The following is a 24817-nucleotide window of genomic DNA, read 5'->3' on the forward strand; positions in this document are numbered from 1 at the left end:
CTGGTGGAGAAAGAGTCTACAGACTGAGCAGTTCAGGGATAAAGGTGGCTTCCAGAGCTGCAAAGGACAGGCAAAGATTCTTCCCTGGAACCTCCCCGAGGAACACTCGAGCCTTCACACCTCCAACATTGTAGAAGTCAGTTGCATTACACCACTAGCTTTGTGCTCATTTGTTCCAGCAACAGGAAATGAATATTAAGATTTCGCAATCCAGTAAGTGGGGTGACATGAGCCATTCTGATATAATTCAGGAAGCAAACAGCACAAAATTAATACAAAGAAACCGCTGAGATCATTTATGCAGCAAGTCCTTCACTGAGGAGGTGAAGCTGAGGGGAGAAAGGCTCCCTGCAGGAGGGCTCCTTCGCAGAGCCTACAGCTGAGCGCAGAACAGGACCAACTGCAAAGTGATCTGGACTCTTACGATCACTTCTTTACCCCAGGGGAACAAAAAGGACTTGATTTAAATTTCCCACATTCTACTGAGGATGTAACAGGTTTCTGAGTTAATAAGACAACAACAGCGCTGTAATTCTTTAATATAATTTTTTTTTATAACAATTGGAATACCACAGGCAACTCTTCTAAGAATTTAAATACAGAGATGCAGACTTTGGACTGGAATTCCCTCTCTACACAGAAAAAAGCCCTAGCAAGGGTGACTTGGCTCACTTCCCGACAGACCGGTTAACCAGCGATAAACAAAAGAGTAGCAACTGCCAGTCGCTGTAAAAACACAATTCCTTCCAAAGGCACCGGACACCATTTACAAATTAGACATTCCCTACAACCTTTGCGTTTGAGCAACTTCCCTATGACCATGGGAAGCCAATAGACTGTCCGTATCCCTAGTAGAAAGACTAGCATTGAGTGCCAGTGGTAATGATGGTGGGCTTTGTTGTTGTTTATTCGTTTGTTCTTGTGCAAATGATCTGACAACCAAGTAATGCCACAAAGTCACACTATGCAACAGATATCATATGAGAGATATATTGGGGTGGGGTCAGGGAATGTATACAAAAGGCTGCCTCTGAGCAAGGATGGAAAAAGAAAGGGGTGGGCCCTGAAGACCTGGGTTTTATAAAGGGCGTAGGGCATGTACAGAGGGGGAGTGACACTGTATCATGTTTGACTGCTGGCGACTGCTGGCTGCTGATGACTGAATGCTGGCTTGGGGAGAAGGTGGTTCTGGTTCTGGAAGGTGGGTGGTTCTCTGTTCACCTATACCAAGATCTCACTCGGATGAGGAGAGAGAGTGAGAGACTTAAGGTTCCTGCTACTCTTTGCTAGGTTTTGATTGCCAGAACCCAGAATCTTGGATAACTCTGCTTGGCTCCAGTTTAGCTTCTCAGGTTTGGCTGAGAGGCGGTCACTCGGATAAAGCATCTCTTGAAATTATTCTGTTTGGAGGAAGGAATAGACTTCCTTGCTGCTAATCTGCACCATTCAAATTCTCCATCAGTTGGTCCCTTGGCTGTACTCACGGAGCTCAGAGCTCATGCCTTTCCACGGGGACACTATTTGCTCAGTGCCTTCAGCGACGTTTGCTTTTATTTTTTTCTTGATCTTCTGGTGGATTCACTGCTTTTTGGACTGTTCATGCTCACTGCAAGAGAGCCCAGAGGAACACCTCTTCTCCATTGGCTTGCTCCCATAAGAATGGCCTGGTACTTCCCAAGACGAGCCCAAACTGATCACAGTAGGCCTTAAGTCCTGGGATGGCGCCACAAGCTCTGGGGACCAGCATTCCTCACAAGAAGAACCGGGCACATTGCAAGCTGCTTCACTTCCCCTGTTCCCTCTGTTTCGGTCCAAGCCTAGAAAGGTAACCTCAGACTGGCTGCATTCAAAGGGGGTTTTGTGAGTCACTCTATCTGTCCCCAAAACTTCCTTGGGAGGTACTGAATGGTTATTCTGGTTTTCATCATCTTCTACTGGAATACTTGGGACATTATCCAAGAACAGTGGAGAAGGACACCTGAAGGACTTCAAGGAAGTGGGAGGGTCTTCTGCAAAATACAAGCTAGGCTGGGTGCTCTCCAGAGAGGATAGGACCTGAACAGTAAGGAAGCAAGCACACAAGCACAGAGGGAAACTTCAGTGACAATCCCATTTACTTTTCTCACTCTACATCATAGAGAATGTTCTCTCATTTTCCTAATAAGTAAATTAAATAAGTAAGATAAAAAACAATAAAGTAAGTGCAAACATAGAATGATGATTTAGAAAAGATATTAGATATTGGAGAAGCCCCTTTATTCTGAGGGCCACATCAAGGGATTTGAAGGAAGGAATAAAAGAAACTATAGACTATCAAGACACCCGACTTCACCCGTGAACTAGCCACTGCCTCTCTCTAGGCTGTCAGATGGGAATGGGTGGATTTTCAACCACAGAAAGTAGAGGATTCTCATGGAGCACACCAAGGGTGACCTAGCCTCCAGGTGCCAAATGCCATGACTCTCCAGTAGACTTGGGATAAAACCCAACTCCAAGCAGAGAATGAATGTCCCTCTCTCACCTGGAAGCTCCTAAAGTTTTAACTCCTCCTGTTTCCTTTACCTCATCTCTCCTACATGATGCTGAATTTATAACTAAGTCTCTCCTCCATGATGCTGGCTGCCCAGGTCTTCCAGCTAAGGCTCACCTCCATGATGCTGGCTGCCCAGGGTCTTCCAGCTAAGGCTCACCTCCATGATGCTGGCTGCCTAGTGTCTTACAGCTAAGGCTCACCTCCATGATGCTGGCTGCCCAGGGTCTCACAGCTAAGGCTCACCTCCATGATGCTGGCTGCCTAGTGTCTTACAGCTAAGGCTCACCTCCATGATGCTGGCTGCCCAGTGTCTCACAGCTAAGGCTCACCTCCATGATGCTGGCTGCCTAGTGTCTTACAGCTAAGGCTCACCTCCATGATGCTGGCTGCCCAGGGTCTTACAGCTAAGGCTCACCTCCATGATGCTGGCTGCCCAGGTCTTACAGCTAAGGCTCACCTCCATGATGCTGCCTGCCCAGGTCTTACAGCTAAGGCTCACCTCCATGATGCTGGCTGCCTAGTGTCTTACAGCTAAGGCTCACCTCCATGAAGCTGGCTGTCCAGGGTCTTACAGCTAAGGCTCACCTCCATGATGCTGGCTGCCCAGGTCTTACAGCTAAGGCTCACCTCCATGATGCTGGCTACCCAGGGTCTTACAGCTAAGGCTCACCTCCATGATGCTGCCTGCCCAGGGTCTTACAGCTAAGGCTCACCTCCATGATGCTGGCTGCCCAGGTCTTTCAGCTAGGGCTCACCTCCATGAAGCTGGCTGCCCAGGTTTTACAGCTTAGGCTTGTGACCTCTGAGTCATCCCTCAGGAGTGCTGATCACCTCTTCTGAGGATGTCCTCTCTCCTTAATGTTACCCATATCTGACCTGTTCCCAGATCATAGCTAAGCCATCACCTTCAGTAAGGATCTTCTGGTTGCCACAGACTGGCAACCCAACTCTATTCTGACTCTACCCTTCCTGGTCATCCTGGAATTCTGACTGCCATCATGCCTGCCTACTGGACTGAAATATCATGTCTATTGATCTGATTTCTTTGTATTGCAAGCTTGAGAATGGTCACCATATTTTGACCGCCATGTGTAGCAGAATTTCCCCTGTCCAATTAATTTAATTATTTATAAAACAAGAAGCCTGTGATTGGACAGAGAAAAAGGGAGGCAGCTTGAAGAGCTGCATAGATGGGGACAGAGAAGACAGGTAGGGACAAGGAAGCAAGATGGAGGGAGATGAACAGGGTGATACAGATTCCAAGTAATTTTAATCACCACAGGTAGATGTGTTATCATCTAGGGTTAGAACAATTGGGGCAACTTGTCTAATCTAGGTGGGCAGCTTGTACCATTATCAATTGGTCCTGAATTGATTGTGCAGGCATCCTGTGAATTGAGAATTTACTGAGATATAAATCTGGCTGATTAATTATAAGCTTCTAGAGTTTTGTTTCTACCAGGTTGCTAGGTGTGGTGGTGGCTGATGTTGCGTGGGACTGGCATGGCCATGACCTGCCAAGGGAACTTAGTGAGTCTGGTACAGACATTTCAGGAGCTCCAGGTCAAAGAGACCATCAAGTTCAGAGCACCCCACTGGAACCATGTGGCCTAACAGTGCCTGGTGTAGCACGAGATATTGATAGTCGTTTTAATATTTCCAGCAACAGCTATGTATCCCTGGTACCCCAAATACAATATTTGCTTATAAATGAACAGATTACATATATGGAAAATACATTTTAAAACAATGAAAACAAATATGTACCTTTTAAGGGGTCAGACTGTTAAATAAAATGCCCCTTTCAAACTACTTTTCATTAGATTTAAAAAAAGATTATCAATGAAGGTGGGAGTATTCTGGGGAGCTCACTGGAAGGTGACAGGATAACTTATTGTTTGCATGCGTTCTGGGGAGGTCAAACTCAGGTTATCAGGCTTGCCTGGTAAACATGCCTTTACCTACTAAGCCACTTTACTGGCCCCATATTTGATATTTTATAACACTCTGGTTCTACCTAGAAATGGCTTCTACAACCACAGCAGAGTGTGAGGTGTTTGTTTGTTTTAAGCTAGAAAGGTTATCTATTAGTCTAGAATTCTCTGTGGGAAGCTGAATTTGTCTCACTAATGAAGAATTTGCTTGGATGCACAATTTATCGGACTCAGATTCCCCATGGCTCGCCTTTGAATAAAACCTCATATATCTTACTTCATCCATCGTGGGTCTTAACTTGGCCCTCGTTGCCGCACACTGGCCTGCCAGAGAGAAGAGCTTTGCAGAGAAGTTCCGAGGACAGGGCGGTATCTTCCTGTCTAAGAAGGACAGGCAGGAGTCTAGGCCTCTTTTCTCCATCAGTTCCATGAGGAGATCCCGCTAGGAAGAGGAAAGGACAGAGTTGATTCCTGGAACTCTATCAGACAACTAGTTGGCAAACGGGTGCCCGCATGAGCGCAGTTCTTACCAGCTGAACGTGTTTCGGATCATCCAGCACCACTTTGCAGCCCGTTAGAACCTCCATGATCACCTATAAGGTACATCCATCCACCAAGTCAGCCACAGAGGTTGAGAATAACTACAGAATTAGTTTCAACTATTTGACATGACAATGGATTCGGTTCTAATTAATATGCATGTATTTTGTTACTTCAAGGATTATGCGAAAATTAATGTGTCAGATAACGAGTAACAGAAAACCAATAGGTATAAAAGTTAAAACTCTTAAAATTTGTCCTCTAAGCCAGTGGTCCTCAACCTGCCTAATGCTGTGACCTTCTAATACCGTTCCTTGTGTTGTGGTGACCGCCAGCCATAAAGTTATTTTTATTGCTACTTCATAACAGTAATGTTGCTACTCTGATGAATCTTAATGTAAATATCTAATATGCAGATGACCTTAGGGGACCCCTATGAAAGGTTGAGAGGCACTGCTGTCGGGATTTAGAGCCCTCATGGCAGTGAATTCTCTTCTGTAGCTAACTAGCAGGTGACACTCACGATTCCGAAGCTGTAGACATCAGTTTTAACGGAAAGTCTTCCCTGTCTGATGTATTCTTCTGGCATGTACCACAGATGTTTCCTGCCACTGCCAGTCATATTTATGGTAGAACTCTGCTGCTCTGGATTGGGTCGGAAGTGTGCCGCGGCAAAATCCGTTAGTTTGGGTTGGAGCTGGTCATCCAAGAGTATGTTTGCACTGAAAGTGTGGTCAAAGACAGACAGGACAAAACATCACAGAGGCTGAGCTACGACATGGCTGAGTGATTCAGAACACTGTAAGATGAAGGCAAACATAAGTCCCCTTGAGCGAGGACAAATTCAAACCTTTTTCTTCAGGCATAAACATAAATTTAAGTGAAGCCTAAAGAGAAAAAAAAATCTGACCCATGAACAGTGGGTATTTCAGAGTTTGAAACATGTGTAGATGCAGTGCCAACAGGACAAACTAAGATTAACCACAGCAGCTTGCTTGTACTCTTACGGGGACCATGAGCTCAGTTTTAAGCAGCTAGTAGTGGAATCTGTTATATGCAGAGAGCTGTGTTATGGAACGCTTAGGCTTCCTAGAACCATTACCCTAGAAAGACTTGAGGAGTCTTTGACAGCCCCTATTTCAATGGTTCCCAACCTTCCTGGCACTGCACCCCTTTAATACAGCTCCTCGTGTTGTGCTGACAGCCGGCCATAGAATTCTTTTCATTGCTACTTCATAACTGTCATTTTGCTACCGTTAAAAATTGTAATGTAAATGTCTGATGGGCAGGATACCAGATATGTGACCCCAAAAGAGGTCACAACCCACAGGTTGAGAACCACTACCTGACTTTAATACTCATCCCACCTCAGAGTTCCATCTCTCTGAGTTTCATTTTAGCTTTGAGACTCACTCGGAATGTGGAATACTGAGGAAGCAAAGGCAGAGAGCATAGAATTCATTTGGGGGGGGGGGACTGTCACATTAAAAACAATCATGTCACATTTTAAATGGGATTACATGTTGGTTTACTTTATGCCTCAAAAGTCTGTCATAGGACAGCAGGAGAGGAGAAGCCCAGGGGGACATACATTCCACACAGCAGAAGTCCTTCCCCAGGTTCTGAGACCTTCAGTTCTTGCATCTGAGGCCAGAACAGCAGAATCCATGACACTGCTCATGGAATATAAAGTCCCTTGGCTGTCTGGGATGGCTGGATACATTGTAGCAGGGATGGCTGGATTCATTGTGGCAGGGATGGCTGGATACATTGTGGCAGGGATGGCTGGATACATTGTAGCAGGGGTGGCTGGATACATTGTGGCAGGGATAGCTGGATACATTGTGGCAACCATGAGGACTGTCAATCAGCCATAAGGGAGCAGGCAGAGGCTGCCACAGTGGTTGGAGGCCTTGAGTAAGTAAGTGACCTTTTGTTTCAGTTTTGCTTAGGGCTCTTCAGAGCTTGTTTGTATCCTGATGTTGAGACATTTTCTACTTAGCTTGCTCATCCAAATGTCAAGGCACAGATTTTGCAGTACTATGCTCTATTATCAAATGTAGTAGCGGCCAGTGGGTAAGAGGTTCGTAAGCCTGAACAAACACCAAATCCTACAAATGTCCCAAAGGCCTCTGCTATCCCAGTACAAGAACATGACTAGGCAGGGCAAATTCTGAACTGTTACCCTCCAGAGGAAGACATGACTGAGAGGCTACGGTGGGATTCATAGTGGATTTGAGCACATTAGTTCTGTGTTCGTAACTAAGGCCTCAATCCAGACTTTGCCTAGGAACAAGTTGACAACAGATGAAATGAAGTGATGTCCTAGGTTCTTTTAAGAATAAAAACGTGAAGGGGAAGGGGAAGAAAGAAAGAAGGCATGCTTAAATCTCCCGTAACTGCACACTTCAGTTGCTCAAATCTGGGGCTTCTGGACCTACCATGATGCTTTCAGAATTTGGGAGAATATGAACATGCGAGTTTGAAGATGCATGAAGTTGTTTGTAGAACTACATGTAGCACACCAGGCCCAAGAAAGCTCACTGTATGTAAATCAGCCAAGAAGCCAATAAACATCCCAGCTCCACATGGGAGGTCCTTGGAGCTTTTGCCCCTTTGCCTGCCATGGCCAGCTTCCTCCTCTAGAAACATAACTTCTTCTTTTACCCAGTTTATACTACTTTCTATGTCTCTGTCCATTGCCTAATTCCAAAACACAAAATAGTAGGAAACTCTCAGGCGTGCCCAGTGAACTCTCCTATCCAGTGACATCATGAGTTACTCTCCCCCATCCCCACCTCCCACCCCCACCCCCACTCCAGTTTTTACTACTCTGGGAGGCACTTCTGAGTACCCCTGTGTCATCTCTGCCCAGAGGAAGATGTCAACACTCTAAACGCCACTTTTTTTTTGTCTTGTTTTGTTTATCTGTATAGCCCTGGATGAGGTTAGCCTCAGATTTAGAAATTCATCTGCAGCCGGGCGTGGTGGCGCTCGTCTTTAGTCTCAGCACTTGGGAGGCAGAGGCAGGCGGATTTCTGACTTCGAGGCCAGACTGGTCTACAAAGCAAAGTGAGTTCCAGGACAGCCAGGGATACACAGAGAAACCCTGTCTCCAAAAACCCAAGAAAAGAAAAAGAAATTCATCTGCCCTGCCTCCCAAGAGCTGTTGTTAAAGGCGTGTACCATCACCATCTAGCTGACTGCCACATTTTCAATGTCTTCCTCCTTCACCCCAGTTCTCCAGAAGTCATGGTATTCTGATTAATAGGTTAGGCGGTTGAAAATGACAAACCCGAATCTAAACACCACATAGGATTCCCTGGAGGGTTTTTTTTTTTTAAGTATGGGAAAGGAGTGTGGGGAGAGGGAGAGGGACAGCAATAATAACAAAACCTATAATCCTAGCCGTGAACTTGACCTACAGCAAAACAATTGGAAGCTGACAGCAACAGGTGAGTCACAGGACTCTGAGAGCAGAGGTGATCTGGGTGACCACAAACCATGCCACCCAAAACACCCATGGAGGTCATGGGGTCAGCGAGGGGGCATGGGTCAGACAGGATGACCTAAGGATACTTCCCTTACATGCTGAATCTGGTGAAGAGGTGAGTTCTTGCCAGCAGGCCTTAGTGCTGAGCGTACATTTTGAAACCAGTGATTTATTTGGTTCTAAAGAAAGGTTACAAGGAGGCGAGAAAGAGGAAGGCTCAGGTTTAGGAAAGTGGGACTGGTAAAAACTTGTAAAACCTTGTCAGGTTCTACACGAATGCTTTCCCCTGTCCTCTACTTCAACCTAAAATAGAATCTTCAATTATCAAGTGTCTCCAGCTACCACTCAGTATATTTGTTCTGCAGCATGAGAAGGGACTGACAAAAAGAAGAGACAGTTGAAGTCACACCAACACAAAGCCAAAGCGCAGCGTGCTGGTGATTCTGGCCGTTACAGAGGCAGACAGTGCAGCTTTGGCCCACACCTGCACCTCGTGTTTCTACTTCCCATTCCCTACCCCTTACTCTAAAAGTATTTGCTGTAACAGAGAGGCCAATGGGATTTGTAATTCTTTAAATAGAAGGATCCCCGACTGAGACCTTGGGGCAATCCTGACCAGGTGGTGACATTGTACATTACTCAGGTGTAGTGATTTAACACTATTTTTTTTTTAAGGAACATGATTCCCCAAACATACTAAGAACATCTTTCTCTGCTCATCACTAACTTTCCTGGTTTAGTAGAAACAGGCCTTAAAAATTAGGACGATATATATAGATTAAAATGTAAGATTTGAATGTTAAGTTGTGTCTAACAAGGTTGTGTTTGACCCAGAGGATAAGAACTGATCTTTAAAGACACTACATATATTTAGAGGGACTTTTTTGAGTCTCCGTCAATTGTCACATTCTGAAATCAGGTTTCTCTTCACCTTCAACAACTTAGTGCCTATAGGGGCGGGTATAAGAGGATTAAAGAATCAATCCGTCCAGCTGGTGTTGCATCTACTAGGTGTTCTATTAAACACTAAACTGACTCTCAGCCTTCACAAATCTGCAGCTCTCAGCTGACCTGCCCAGGAGGACTGGGATAAAGGCTGAAAGAGGCAGAGTCACCAAACAAGAGTGTCCTGTGGCCGGTAGACCAACCTGTGGCTGTCTATCCACCCTACCGGCCTCCTCCCATACTTATAGACCAGCACATAAGGAACGCTGTGTGTGCTCTCTCCCGCACTCTAATCTTGTGTCTCTGGTCAGTTTCCAGTGTTCAGACATCCCCGTTGAAGCTCCCTGTCTCCCTCCTCTAATGCAGAAGCCTGTTTCACCATGGGCAACACCATCCTAGGACCTGAGTTTATAGGACCTGTTGGAAACACTCACTGAGGTTAAGTTCCTGATTTGGAGCCATTAGCAGGAATGAACGTCTGGGATGGGAACTGCTGCGGGTAAAATGTCTCTCAATGTAAAGTTATCTATAAATGTGAACCCGCAAGGTCTAGCGCTATCAGATGCTTTAACGAGATCCTGTAATTGGAAAATATCTTCACTTCCTAAAGATAAATGTGAGTCTTCTGCCAATCCAATTCTGGATTCTCTCTTTGGATCCTCTCCTTCTCAACTCCCACCATCTGGTAGTGAGTTTTGTTTTTATAACATCCTCTTAAAGAGTTCAGATTACTAAGATATTTTTGGGCTAAAACTGCCAGAGTTGCTGAAAACACCTCTGGAATGTGGGCTTCGCTTCCTCCTGTGGGTGTTCCTCAACAGCAAGCTAGACATTTTGTTTGTTTGTTTGGTTTGGTTTTTATTGTTTTTTTTTTTGTTTTTTCTTTTTTTTGTTTTTTGTTTTTTTTGTTTTTTTTTTTTTTTTGAGACAAGGTTTCTCTGTGTAGCCCTGGCTGTCCTAGAACTCATTTTGTAGACCAGGCTGGCCTCGAACTCAGAAATCTGCCTGCCTCTCCCTCCCGAGTGCTGAGATTAAAGGCGTGTGCCACCATGCCTGTTGAGTCTGGTGACATTTTCCTTCTTAGAAAGAGAAATCTCTCTCTGCTGGAACAAACCAGACTAATGGCGTGGATCTCCAGACCTAATCTCTCTCCCCCACAAGAGTCTGACATCAACATCTCAGAGAGTGCCCATGGTGCTTCTCTCTCTCAATTCCTGTGTCTGTTGATGAGGCCAACGCACCCCTTGTAAGCCCAGGCCTTTAAATTCCCTAATAAGAGCACGGTTGTTGGGAATACAGAGACATGGAAAGGCACCTTCCCTTTCTCATCTGTAGCCATGTGACAGGCAAGTCATGTGACAGACAGGTCACATGACAGGCAAATGCCTGGTTTTTCTAAGCCTTAGCTTTCCTCCCAGAAATTCATTTCAACTACAAATGATAATGATGAGTCCTACACTCAGGGTTAGTGATAAGGGCTTCTGTGGGATTCTGTATGGGATCTGAAGTCCTTGGCTTAGACTGAACACCACAGTCCACCTGCAGTCTAGCTCCAATCCTTCGTGGATAAGTATTTACCAATGCCATAGGATAAATTGCATGTGGCTGTCTCTGGTGACCTTTGTGCTGCTCCATGCAGAAGGCCCCTTCCCGTGTTATTCTTACCCAACATCTCTATGTGCCACCAGAATCACTGCTGCCATGAAATTCTCTGCTGAACCTCTCTGAAGCCCACTGTGCCTCCTGCCTTTTTTTTTTTAAAAAAAAAAGATTTATTTATTTAATGCATGTGAGTTCACTGTCACTGTCTTCAGACACACCAGAAGAGGGCATCAGATTCCATTACAGATGGTTGTGAACTACCATGTGGTTGCTGGGAGTTGAACTCAGGTCCTCTGGAAGAACAGCCAGTGCTCTTAACCACTGAGCCATCTCTCTAGCCCATGCCTCCTGTTTCTGTTCAGAAAAGGAAATGAAGATTTTTTTCCATTTTTCACTACTCTGACCAAAAAACAGCAGAGTTACTCATGGAAAATGATTCCATTCAACACAGATCTTCGAGCCAAATGTCAAGAACACATATGGCTCCCTTGCTAGAAACTGTCTTTCCTAATTATGACTTTTCAAACTGCATGGCAAACACAGGAGAGTCGGTGACTTGGGACCCTCCTAAGAGCAATGGGCTAAGAATTAGGGGGGTCTAATTTTGAGTGAAGGGAAGGGGTCTCTTCAGAGATGCAGGAAAGTGACTAAGGTCAGCCAACTCACTTGGCCAGGACTCCTACAGACAGATGCTGTTACCATCTGACAGATGTTTGGTGGCCTAAGTGAACTGAATTGGTCTTGTTCCAATTCCTAGACAACAGGTGTGCATATCACCAAGTAAGAGGGAGATGCCTATGGCTGAAGTTGGCACCAACGAATATTTTTGCTGGCAGCTCAGCAGAAAGGCTAAGGCTCTGAAGGGGCTTGGTTTGTGCTGGAGCAGGCATGGACGGTGATGAAACCACGCGAAAGCATGATTCCTAGGTACAGGTCCACAGCCCTGGGATTTACGTCTTACACACTTGCTTATGTGTGTGTGTTTGTGTATGTGTGTCTATGTGTGTATGTGTGCATATGTGTTTGTGTATGTGTGTGTGTCTGTGTATGTGTATATTTGTATGTATATGTCTGTGTTTATGTGTATGTGTGTATACATGTTTCTGTGTGTGTGTTTGTGTATGTGTGTCTATGTTTATATGTGTGCATATGTGTTTATGTATGTGTGTATGTGTGTGTGTCTGTGTATGTGTGTCTATTTGTATGTACATGCCTGTGTTTATGTGTGTGTACATGTATATACGAGTGTATGTGTGTTTATTTGTTTGTGTGTATGTATGTGTGTTTGTGTATGTGTGTCTGTGTGTACATGTGTGTGCACATGTGTATATGAGTTTATATGTGTTTGTATGTATCTATTTGTATGTAGCATCTATGTTTATGTGTTTGTATGTGTGTGTATATGAGTGTGTGTGTTTATGGGTTTGTGTGTATGTATGTGTGTTTGTGTATGTGTGTCTATGTGTCTGTGTGTACATGTGTGTGCACATGTGTATATGAGTGTATATGTGCTTGTGTGTATGTAGCATCTGTGTTTATGTGTTTGTGTGTGTATATGAGTGTATGTGTGTTTGTGTGTGTATGTGTGTGTTTGTGTATGTGGGTCTATGTGTCTGTGTGTACATGTGTGTGCACATGTGTATATGAGTGCATATGTGCTTGTGTGTGTCTATTTGTATGTAGCATCTGCGTTTATGTGTTTGTCTGTGTGTGTATATGAGTGTGTGTGTGTTTGTGTGTGTATGTGTGTTTGCACATGTAGGAGACACTGAGCTCCTTATTTTCATAGATTAAAACTAGGACAACTTGGAATATTAAACACACAGCATGGTTCCTTCAAGGCAGGGGATGCCCTGTGGTCCACACAGAAGGCTGGGAGCTGACGTGGTTAACAGCCTGGTGACCTTTGTACTATCTGTGTGCCCAGAGATCACACCAGACCCTCCCTCCAGACCTTTATGGGAAGCTTGCTTCTCAGTCTCTCTATAGATCTATCGTCATGGATATGACATGAGCTTTGCAAAGTCTTTCGATGCAGTCATGTCCGATCTTTAGTTAGCCTACACTGTGCCTCAAGTTCCTCCAGCAGATTTATGTATGTTTTATCGCAAACACAAGATCAAGTTAATTACCCACAGGAACATTTTCATCAAATCGTGCCTTGCTCAATGATGCCTAAAACAAACTACTCCGGGTCAGACTCCTGAAGCTTGAGCCAACACTGGCTACTTAAGTCATGTAGAACTGAACTGCCTTCTTGCCTCCTGCAGATCATTATTCTGCGGGCTGTGGAGGTGGCTGAGACCCTTGCAGGTGCAGCCTATGGATGGGCTGCGTTAGAATCCTCAGACCTTGGAAAATCTGTCATGGTAGTCAGCTTTCCCCCCACTCACAAAACACCCGAGAGAAACAATTTAATAAGAGCGAACGATTTATTCTAACTCGTGGTTTCAGTCCATGGTTGGTTGGTCCCATTACTTTGGGTCCGTGGCAGGAACGTACATCATTGTGTGAAAGCAGAAGAGGTCAATCCTCCCGGTGTTGGCTGAGAAGCAAAGACCAGTAGCAAGGTCCAGGGTCCTAATATCCCTTCAAGGAGATGCTCCTAATGACCTGAGTTCCCATACCAGACTCCACTTCCTAAATGTCCCAACACCACTAATACGACCACTGTAGAGACCGTCAAAACTTCAATGTAGGAGCCCTTGAGGGGAGGGGAAGATCGCATCCTACATTTCATACCTGTTGGGATAAACTTCTTGTCTGCTGTGTACAGGTTGTCTTTGTACTATTTAAATGTCGATTCTTGTACCAGCAGAGAGTGGAGAACAGGCTATCATTTTTAGGAAGCATCACCTGTCTCAGTGTTTCGTGAACACTCTTCTCCATCACCTTCTGAATGGTTCAATAAAGACCTATCACAGAGTAGTAGAGGAAAAGCAGGACTTCCGGGTAGAGCTAGGAACTCTGGGAAAAGAAGTAGGCATGGGTGATTGGCAGCCAGACACGGAGGAAGAGACAGGCACAGGGACTGGTGGAGAGGTAAGGGGCCATGTGGCAAACATAGATTAGAATAAATGGGTTATTAAGTTACAGGAGCTATCTGGGAACATGCCTAAGCTATAAGGCCTAGGATTCATAAAGAAATAAAGCCTCTTTGTCTTTATTCAGAAGCTGGCTGGTCGAGACAGTCTGGCAATGCATACTGGCTTCAAACTCGTGGCAATCTTCCTGCCTAGGCTCACAAGTGCTAGGATGAGCCACCATGCATGTTCTTTCAGATACACATAAGATCCAAATGGTAACAGCCAGACAGGGAACAATCATGAGTCCATCCCCCAACTATAAAGTAAATAAGCGACTCGCTGTATTTCCACACACTCTGCTCTCTGACTGGTTGCTTATCTGTCAGCTTCTGTGTGTTTATCACCAAGATTCTGTCTAGCTGGGCTATTAAACAGCATTAAATTTAGCATAGCAAGGTAAGTACCTGGGCTATTGTCTTGGAAACTACGAATGTTTCTACTCCTACGTGTCCTCAAGACAAGCTTGAGTCTCTCCTTTGAGTTTACTTATCAAACCTAGTTCTCCAACCTAGTCACCGCTCAAGCCCGTCAACCCCATGACCATCACGTTCTCTGTCCTTGTCACCTCAATTTACCTTATTTCCAAACTCCATCTGTTCTCCAGCCAACAAGCCGACCTTTTTCCCTTCCTCCCTCCCTTCCTTCCTTCCTTCCTTCCTCCCTCCCTCCCTCCCTCCCTCCCTCCCTCCCTTCCTTCCTTCCTTCCTTCCTTCCTTCCTTCCTTCCTTCCTTCCTTCCTTCCTTCTTTCCTTGGCCTCTGCTGTATGTGAGGCAGTTCTTTGCTTTGACCCCCTTGAACAAATTTACTGCCTCCACCAGGAGTATTCTCCCTGCTACTTTCAATCACTCTGTGTTAAAACAAAACAACAAAACCCCATACTTCCTCTAGGACTTGGCTTGGGCTTCTTTAGCTCCAACTCAGCCCAGGCACACACTGGGTGTTAGCATTCTGTCTAAGCTCCTCCACACAGTTACCTGGCAACAGCCAGGTAGGCCTGACCCACTATAAAAGGGGCTGCTTGCCCCCCTCCTCATTCTCTTGCTCTTGCTCTCCCTCTGTCCTCTTGTCCCCTCCGCCCCCCACATGCTAATGGCTGGCCTTTATTCCATTCCTCTCCTCTCCTCTCCTCTCCTCTCCTCTCCTCTCCTCTCCTCTCCTCTCCTCTCCTCTCCTCTCCTCTCCTCTCCTCCCCCTCCCTTCCGCTCCTTCCCTCCCTCCCAGCCCCCTCCCCTCCCCACTCCCTGCCTTTACTACCCTGTTCACTCCCCTCCCCATGCCCTGAATAAACTGGTCCCTCAGGAGGAAAGGATGTCTCAGCATGTCCCCCCCATGCACCCATTTCCCCCACACCTGACTACACCTCCATAGAACACATTCCCCCCCCCCCTCTTTATCTTTTTATAAACACATCACTGGGGATGCGTTAATGTGACATATTTTCTGCCTACTGTGGTTCCCATTAAATTTTGCACACAGCAGATTTTGATCAAATAAGAATTTGACTCCCAACGTGTTCCACCTGCACACACTAAGACATGAGCGACTCTTTCAAAGGCAGAGCTTGTCTGCTGACTGTGGAAGTGTGTGGAGGAGTGGTGAGCACGAACACTCATTGTCCCTCCCATCTCAGCCTCTGCCACTGCCAACACCTCTGGACCAAGTACAGGAGGTATCATTTGCGGAGTGTGTGCTCTCCTCGGTACGGAGACACTATATGCCATTTAACCTGAAGAAATGACGTTCTTAAGAAATGAAGTTATTGGTCTATTTGGCCTTTTTTTTTTTTTTAAAGATTTATTTATTATATATAAGTACACTGTAGCTGTCCTCAGACACTCCAGAAGAGGGCGCCAGATCTCGTTGTGGATGGTTGTGAGTCACCATGTGGTTGCTGGGACCTGAACTCTGGACCTTCGGAAGAGCAATCGGGTGCTCTTACCCACTGAGCCATCTCACCAGCCCTATTTGGCCTTTTTAAAGAGGCTGTGCTGTCCCCCAGGGTCGCAGCTTAAAAGGAAGCTCTGGTCCCTCAGGTCTTCCTGATTTAAACATCGGGGAACCCTGAGTTGGGAGGTAGGAGAACCCAGGTGAATGGTTCTCCTCTTTCAGAACTCTCTGGGGCTGACTCTTCTTCTGTAGCTGTGCTCTGTGCTCCCATCATTGCTGCCCCATTCCCAGGCTCTTGCCTGGAGCTCTTGCTCCCTATCTAGCATGGAGGGTTAGCTGGAGACGGATCACACGAACATAACCGAGTCCCCATCTGGTACTGAGCACAGAAGAAGGGAGATGCTGCCCTCAGGTTACAGCCCTGACAGGACACATGCCCTGCCCTATTTGTTGGTGTCTTTGAAAAGCCACCGAGGCTTCAGAGGCTTTTCCATGACATCAGTTAGAGCCTCGATAGTGCCCAACAGTATCCCAACAGCCTCTCCTCCCTCCTTTTCTTTACCCATGTGTTTGGTTCCTTTAATTAAATTAATTAATTAACTAATTGGTTTTTTGAAACAGGGTTTCTCTGTATAGCCCTGGCTGTCCTGGAACTCACTCTATAGACCAGACTGGCCTCGAACTCAGAAATACGCCTGCCTCTGCCTCCCAAGTGCTGGGATCAAAGGCGTGCACCACCACGCCCGGCGATGGTTCCTTTTATTTTTACCTGTACTAGAAGTGGAGCACACAGCCTCACACATGCTAGGAAAGTACTCCATGCCTAAGCGCTGGATAGATGCTTCCTCGTCTCCTTCCCTAGTGTTACCTGGAAGAGGCCTTAGGAAGTGGGTGGGCCTCCATCTGTTGCTCTCCCTGGCCTGATGCTTCCTCTACCCCAGTTTATGGATGCCCTTGTTTCTCTCCCCTATTGAGAAATACTCCTCTGTCTGTTCTGCAAACGCTGCTTTCAAGAAAGGGAACTAAGTGATGAACTGAACCACACAAAGGGAACCAAATATTAATACTTCACCATGTGAGATTTAAAATAAACCAGTGCTCACTTTAAGCCAGAGGAAGAAGGCGCAGGCAAGACTCCAACACTGCTCTCCTTCAGTAAATAGAGCAAATATTTGTGTAGTTACTGTACTCGTTAGTGATTATAATCTGGGGGGAAGAGACGTGATTTAAGGTGGGGGGTGCATTCTCAGCCACATGGAATGGACCCCACTGGTGAGCCCCCTGACCCCTGGGACCATCACTGTTCGCTCTATCCAGGTCCTGTGAGGAGCCCTTTGATTCTGCTCAGACTCTGGGAAACCTCTGACAACTGCAGTAGTTCCACACAACAGCAGGAACAGGCATCTCTGGGCCGTTTTCCTAGCTGCCCCAGGATTAAGGAGAAATTTACAGACCTCTTGTTTCATGTTCATTTCTCCAGAAAAAGTGAGCCATCCGCTTCTTTGGCTCATGTTAAAGGTGCACTAAAAACCTTCACGGTACTAGGAAATGGTCTGGGAGAGGCAGCGGCCTGCAAACACAGCTGCCCCTGGCACAGGAAAGGTGAGACCTGGGCCTTCTGGATGAGCTCAACATAAGGACACAAGGAGGAAATCATCAGGGGATTTTACTGCAGGAGTCAACTCGGAATGTGTGTGTGTGGCATTGGATCAGGGATTGTTGGATCCATTCTGGCTTCTCACAGAAAGACAAGCAGAAAGGCCCAGAGGGCTAGAGGAGGCAGCCACATTGTAACAAGTAAGACTCTACTGAGTCAAGGACCAAAGATTTTGATTCACTGCTATTGTACTCCGGGAATCCCCATATACATTGTGTCTCTTTTTGTTAAACTTGAGCTTAAGAGGGCTGGAGAAGATGGCTCAGTGGTTAAGAGCCCTGAATGCTCTTCCAGAGGTCATGAGTTCAATTCCCAGCAACTACATGGTGGCTCACAACCATCTATAATGGGATCTGATGCCCTGGTGTGTCTGAGGAGATCGACAGTGTACTCATATACATAAAATAAATAAATAAATCTTTTTTAAAAAAACCCTCAAACTTAAGAGATAGGGTGGGGAGGTCAGTATAGGTTCCATTGCTCATCTGGCTATCCAGTATGATTAATAAAATACACAAAATTATTCATTAGTAGTTCATAAAGGTACTCAGTCTCCCCTTTGAGATGTAAATGTGATTTCTAGAAATCTGGGGAACACATTTTTGTTGAGAAAAAAAAAGTAGGACTTTCAGTATGTAGGTGAGAGGGCTTATTGCACTCCTAAGTATTCTAGGAAGAGGCCTGGCCGAAAAGGACACCCACCTGCAGGGCTGACAGGGATTTAGGTGGAACCCAGGGCTCTCAGGTCATTTACCTGGAAACGTTGCCACAGATGACGGCGCACGGCTGAGTGTTGTGCAAGTATTGGATGGCTTTGGCTATTCCTATCAATACGCTGATTCGAACGTGCCAGGAAAGCGGGGTTGTACCATTCTAAAGAACAACACAGGTCGGTTTAGTTGTATTTCCTTAGTGCAAATTGCCTATATATTCCCTATGCAGGCATATGGTTCTGTAGCCACTGTGGGCATTTTGTCTAGGCTCCGCCCCACAGTTGCCTGGCAACAGCCAAATGTGCCTTACTCACTATAAAAGGGGCTGCTTGCCCTCTCTCACTCTCTTGTTCTCTTCTCCTCTTGCTCTTGCCCCTTATCCTCTTTCCCCCTCTCCCCATTCCCCTTCTCACTCTCTCTCCACGTGCTCATGGCCAGCTTCTACTCCCCCCCCACCCCTTCTGTCTCTATTACTCCCTCAGCTCCCACCCCCCCCCCATGCCCTAAATAGACTCTATTCCATACTATACCATCTGTGGCTGGTACTTCAGGGGGAAGGGATGTCTCAGCATGGGCCTGCAGAGGCACCCCCTCCCCCCACATCATATCACGTCGCCACCAAACATATCCCTGGCTTCTCTTCTCTATCTTTTTATAAAACACAACAGCCACCGCTGTAGATGGCACGGTGGAAGGAGAGGCGAGGCAACATTTCAGTTTGCTACCACCTATTTTTAATTCCAAATGGGTTTTCCTCTACAGCTCAAGGGCAGTGGTTCTCAACCTGCAGGCTGCCAGCCCCATAGGGTTCACATATCAAATATAACATATATCAGATATTTACATTACAATTTATAGCAGTATCGAAAGTACAGTTATGAAGTAACAACGAAAATAATTTTATGGTTGGGGGAACACCGCAACATGAGGAACTGTGTTAAAGGGTCAAAGCATTGGGAAGGAAGGTTGAGAATCACAGCTCTAGGGAAATACCCAACAATTTTTAACATTAGTTTAGTCAAACTGTGGCCAGTGGCCTGGGGTTACAGCTCAGCGGTAGAATCCTTGCTTAGCATGCATGACGCACTGGGCTTGATTCCCCAACCCTGTGCCCATCTGAGTACCACATGCCAAGGAAGCTGAGGGTAGTGGGTATAAACTCACTGTACATATGTGTTAATATTACCCAGAACCCAGGAACCCATGTGTTCAAGCCGCCTTCTAAGGGTAAGAAATCAATCTCCTGGGTGGTCCTTCGCTTCCCTGGGAACCATTGCTGAATACCCGCCCCCCCCCACTCCCAATGCACATGCTCAGATCTCGCCCCTCAGCTTCCTCCAGTGTCAACAGCCAAAGGACCCAAGGGACTGGTGGTACCCACGACTTACTGTGCACTGTAATCTGTCAAAAAGCGTCCCGTTGCTCATATAGGGATAAACTAGACAAAGCTTCTCAGTCTCCGTGAAATATGCAGCCAGCTCTAGTATGTGGGGGTGACGGAACCTTGAAACGGAAAATTTTAAACCATCAGACTCTCCACGGGAGACCAGATCAGGAGGGGTGGGAACAGTTCTAACGTAACTAGGTTTGGCTGAGAGACAAGTAATTTCCTTGGGAGTTCAGACAAGCACTAGTTCCACCCTTTCTAATCAACTGTCAGCATGTAAATCAATATAATATATTAAAATGCAAGGCAGAAAATTTAAGGAAGCATCAGTTTCTTGAGCCTTGGGATACTGAAAATGTCATACCAAAAATTTATATAAAAACCACAATTCAATATTCACTTATTCTCATTGATATGAAACTGTGTCACCTCTTTATTTGTTACACAAATAATGGTTGTGCAACGGAAACCCATCTGATTAAGTGTGCAATGCAAGGAAAATCATGAAAACACAGGACTAGAGAAGACTGTCTTCATCCATCCATTGCTGGATCATTACTATATCAGGTGCTGGGCTAAGGCCCAGTTACATACAGGCAAGGGACAATCATGCCTTTACAAAGCTTGGATTACTATCCACAATCCACATAATAGTGTCTTCATCTATAAAAATATGACACTGGTTTTAAATTTCAGATTTCTAGTGTAATATATATATATATATATATATATATATATATATATATATATATCTTAGGCTCCTGTCCTAATCAGTTATTAATCATCTAACCCAAATAAATTCTACTCCTTAGATGTCATTGTTATATGACGGTCAGTATAGTCCAGGCATGATAGTGAGCCCCAAGACCAAGTTCTCAGCACAAAGGAAATGTATTTGTTCCAGAGGGACAGAAGGCAGGGAATAAGAGACAAAGACAGGAGATAGAGGATGAGGGAGAAGGGGAAGGGAACAGGGAGAAGGAAAAGGGGTATTTGTCTGGGGGGGTGGGGGTGGGAAGGACTGACTGCACCTGAATAGACAGAGGATAGACTGTGGCCCAAAGGTAAATGACAGTTTATAAGGGCAAAAGGAGAAACCTCACGTTAGGCTGAGGCATTTAATTTTGATTGGACAGGCTAATTAGGGCAGCCCCAAGGGAGCTTTTGATAGCTGGACCTTGGTAATTAGCCTTAGAGGAGAAAGTGGGCAAATAAGGAACTAGGTCATGATGGCTAGCCTCAGGAACCTAACATGATGGTTTTTAGCCAGACGGAGGGAATGGGGGAATAGGACAAGGGAATGGGGGAACAGGGCAAGGCCTGTTGGAGCTGTTTGCTGGCTAGAGTCCCCTAATCGTCACTCTTCGCTGTCTAGCTTCAGAAAAGCACAGCTTTCGGTCAGCACCATCTGATGGACTGATGGTCCCGAAAAGAATCAAAAGGACAGGGCAAGCTGAGCCCAAGAGTCCATCTCTCTGTGCCTCCAGCCTGGACTCAATGAGACCAGTTACCTTGCAATCCCACCACAGTGACTTCTTGCCACGATGCGCTGTCCTCTCAAACCACCAGCCAAAACAAACCTTCAGCCTCTTAAGTCGTTGTTTTTTGTTTTGTTTTTGTATTTTAATCATGTGTCTTGTCACAGCCATAAAATGTGAAACTGGCCAATACTGTGAGTTTGTAAGGGTCCAAAAATCACTGAAGACCCCCAGACCCAGACAGTATGCAAAAACAAAGAGCATTTATTCTGCAGAAACAACCATTCTTTGAAATGGGGACCCCAGACAGAGGTGCACAGGCCTTCTTGTAGAGAATGGGGTGAACTCTCTCGAAGGATTGAGTAATCTAAAATTTCATTGGTGGGTTCTAGGGGGTCACAGGTGGTCAGCAGTCTGCATTCCTGTGTTCTGAGCGTTTAACTGTAGAATGAGATAAGGCTGCTGAGCACAGAGGGCCCATTCTGAGATAAGCTATTTCTCCATTTTTGTGGTTATGCCCAGGCTGTTCTTTGGGAGAGAGTTTTATGATTTTATTTATGGTTTGTTCCTGGAGCTGGGGCCTTAGGGCCTTCTTTTCAAAATTAGGCCTGGTCCTTAAATGGAGACAAGTGGGGTTTATGTCGTGTTTTTCTGGATGCCTACTATGTTTTGGACATGTTTGAGAACATTAAAATCAATGAAGCTGTAAAAAATGTTCTACTTTTAAAGGTCTATTATTTGCTTCTTTTATAGTGAACTTCCTGCAAACACAAATATACTCTTCTTATGTACACATGTACAGTTGACACAATTACAGGAAGAGCAGAAGGTGAGCGAGCAGAACCCTTTCTCAAAGCAACATCGCAAGGCTGTAGTAATCAAATCGGTGGGCATTGGCAGAAAGCAGCCCTTGCGGGTCAGTGCCACAGAACAGAGGGTTCAAAAACAACCAAGCCCTAAGTACATCCTCAACTAAAACCCTGAGTAGGAGGTAAGAAAAACTCAAGAGGAAAGACATCTGTTCAGTGACTGATGCTATGGAAAGATGCAGGGAAAGAGGATTTGTTTCTCACCACATGTAAAAATTAACTTGATTGACACATCCCAAACGTAAACAAAAGATCTGATGCCATAAGGTCCTAAAATGTCTTCAATGCTGGCCTTGGCAATGATTTTTTTTTCTTTCTTTTAAGATAGCACGGCTGTTACTGCATTCTTGAGTCAAGAAAGATTAGAGATTTAAGCCTCTCAATAGAAGGCAGGTCAGTGACACACAGAACAGCAGGGCAAACCGTGCGCTACCTGTTGCTGGAAAGGAGAAAACTGAGAAAGGAGGAAACTAAGAAACCAAAGTGTGGGTGTGAGGGTGATCTAGCTGGGACAGCTGTCTCTCCGTTGATTTCCAGGGCTAAGCGAGCTCAACTGGCTGGCTTGGCGGGGTGGGGGTGGTGGTGGTGGTGGTGGTGGTGGTGGTGTACGGGCGGGGGTGGGGGGCGGGGGGGCGGAGCTTCCTCTGCACCGCTCTGTGTCAAAGATCCCGGAACAAAGGCGCACAGGTCCAGGGCGTATGAGTCGCTGCGCTCCCGCTCCCGGGCTAGAACCGCCAAATGTGCTCTCGAGAACCCAATATGTTCTTGCACACTCGTAGCACACCTCCAAGAATGTGTTTTTAAAAGCTGGCAATAAGGTTGCCTTTGGGAAAAAAAATCAGCTAGGTAGTGAGAGAAAACACTCCTCTAAGTTTACCCTTTGGACATCTCCTCAGATTTTGAAATGCCTGAATCTTACCCTCATAAACAAGTAAAACTTGAATGCAAAAAATAAATCTATTACTACAATTTCTGGATTGAGAGCTTAATTAGCTATTAATATTAGCGTCTAATATTCTAGTCTCTGGTGCTGGCTATGAGAGGGACCGAATACTGCATAATGTCTGCTCTCCCTACTTCCCTCTCCACCCCTACATCACATATCAAAAGCACTAGGAAAAAGAATTCCTTTGTGAAGGGCGATGAACTTCACAGGGTTAGAGTCCCTCCGTGAGGGAGGCTGCACAGCTGTACTTATGAATTTATATAAAACTGAAGCCATCTAAATTTGTCTCCCAGGACTCCCAGACCATGAATGAATTCCCAGGAAAATCATAAGCACATCAAAAGCCTTTGATTTCTTTGTCTAAAACTTTCTGAAGAGAACCACTCTGATGAAACCCCTGTCTCAACTGAGACTTCTCTGAGGGAGGGGAAGCATTGTGATGCTAAGAATTACCATTCGGCCATGTTAGTCACACAGGACTTCACCTAACTTCTTGTGACATTTTCTTGTTTCAATATGTCCAAGTGTATCACGGAAGGGCTCCATTCCATGATTCCGTTCCATCCCAAAATACGTTTTAAAATGCACTTTAAGGAGAACGCCAAAGCAGATGTCAAAACTGTATTCGATGTTCTAACATCCAACCCACGCTAATTAAATGCTAGCCATGCCAAACCCTGTGCTCTCAGACCCCAAGATGAACCAAGTACACTCACAGGAGTAAAACTTCCAGTTCTGATAAAAATCTCTTCCAGTGCTTCTTAAGTTGCATTTTTTTCTCCTAAATGTCACAGAAGAAAGAAAAAGGAAACAATTTAAGAGATGGCTCTCTACTTCTGGGAATCTTTGTCTAGGATGAGTTTCCCTGTTTTGATGTAGAGTTGAGCCCCACCCCTGTAACCCCATCCCACCCCCCAGGAATCCTTAGCATTCATCGGATTTTCAAAAATGTTTTAAACTCCTAAACAAGACTTACAACCATTACTCTTCAGTTGAATGTTTGCCTGAAATCTGCCACATTGTGATTGCCATGTTCAAACTCACCAGTTTCACATTGACGGAAATTCAAAAATATTGTGCATTCACAGAAAATACCACATCTGTAGAAACTACTCACTGATCTCACAGGAAAAAAATGTTATGCTACCCGTGTTCTGCGAAAACTACCACCGTCTTAGCACTCAAGAGTGGGCTCATTTGCACACACATCCATTCGAGTTGGTTTTTGCATTAATTCTGAAAAGATGTGTGCCTACTATGCAAGGAAGTTGTAACCTCCTACTATAAAGATTCAAACCTAGACAAATGGCATGGGGCTTTAATCTCACCGTTCAGGAGGCAGGTATGTTTCTGTGAGTTTGAGGACTGCCTGGGTCTACACAGTAAGACCCTGTATAATAATAATTAATCATCATCATCATCATCTAGCCTAGATCTAGGCACACAGATATTGAATAAATTAATAACCTCAACAAGGTTATACTGAGAACTTCGCAGTAGATGACACACCCTAGGTGCGTTCCTTGCTCCTACCATTAAACTATTAAATTACGATGCTATGTGGTCCTAGTTATTTACAATGAAGGGTTTAGCGCTCATCGAAACCCAAGGAGAATTCTAGGCATCGCTGTCCAGGTTGAATTAAAAATAAAAAGCCGGGCTGGTGAGATGGCTCAGTGGGTAAGAGCACCCGACTGCTCTTCCGAAGGTCCAGAGTTCAAATCCCAGCAACCACATGGTGGCTCA

General features: G+C 45.4%; 1 protein-coding gene across 2 annotated transcripts in view; it reads right to left on the reverse strand.

Moving 5' to 3' along the window:
- Nucleotides 1-522: 522 nt before the first annotated feature.
- The window catches only part of Irak3 (interleukin 1 receptor associated kinase 3), a 52202-nt gene continuing 27907 nt past the window's right edge, over nt 523-24817 (reverse strand). For both annotated transcript variants that reach the window (XM_085843206.1, XM_021174672.3), the window contains 7 exons: nt 23788-23852; nt 19780-19894; nt 18433-18551; nt 5531-5729; nt 4998-5060; nt 4745-4909; nt 523-2055 (listed from right to left, as the gene is read on the reverse strand). In XM_085843206.1, coding sequence (XP_085699332.1) covers nt 1579-2055; nt 4745-4909; nt 4998-5060; nt 5531-5729; nt 18433-18551; nt 19780-19894; nt 23788-23852 — 1203 coding nt within the window. In that variant the 3' untranslated portion in view covers nt 523-1578. The remainder of the gene's footprint in view (nt 2056-4744; nt 4910-4997; nt 5061-5530; nt 5730-18432; nt 18552-19779; nt 19895-23787; nt 23853-24817) is intronic.

Source organism: Mus caroli, unplaced genomic scaffold (genome assembly GCF_978045245.1).
Source record: "Mus caroli unplaced genomic scaffold, Mus_caroli_1 scaffold_9, whole genome shotgun sequence".
In the NCBI taxonomy this organism is placed as follows: domain Eukaryota; kingdom Metazoa; phylum Chordata; class Mammalia; order Rodentia; family Muridae; genus Mus; species Mus caroli.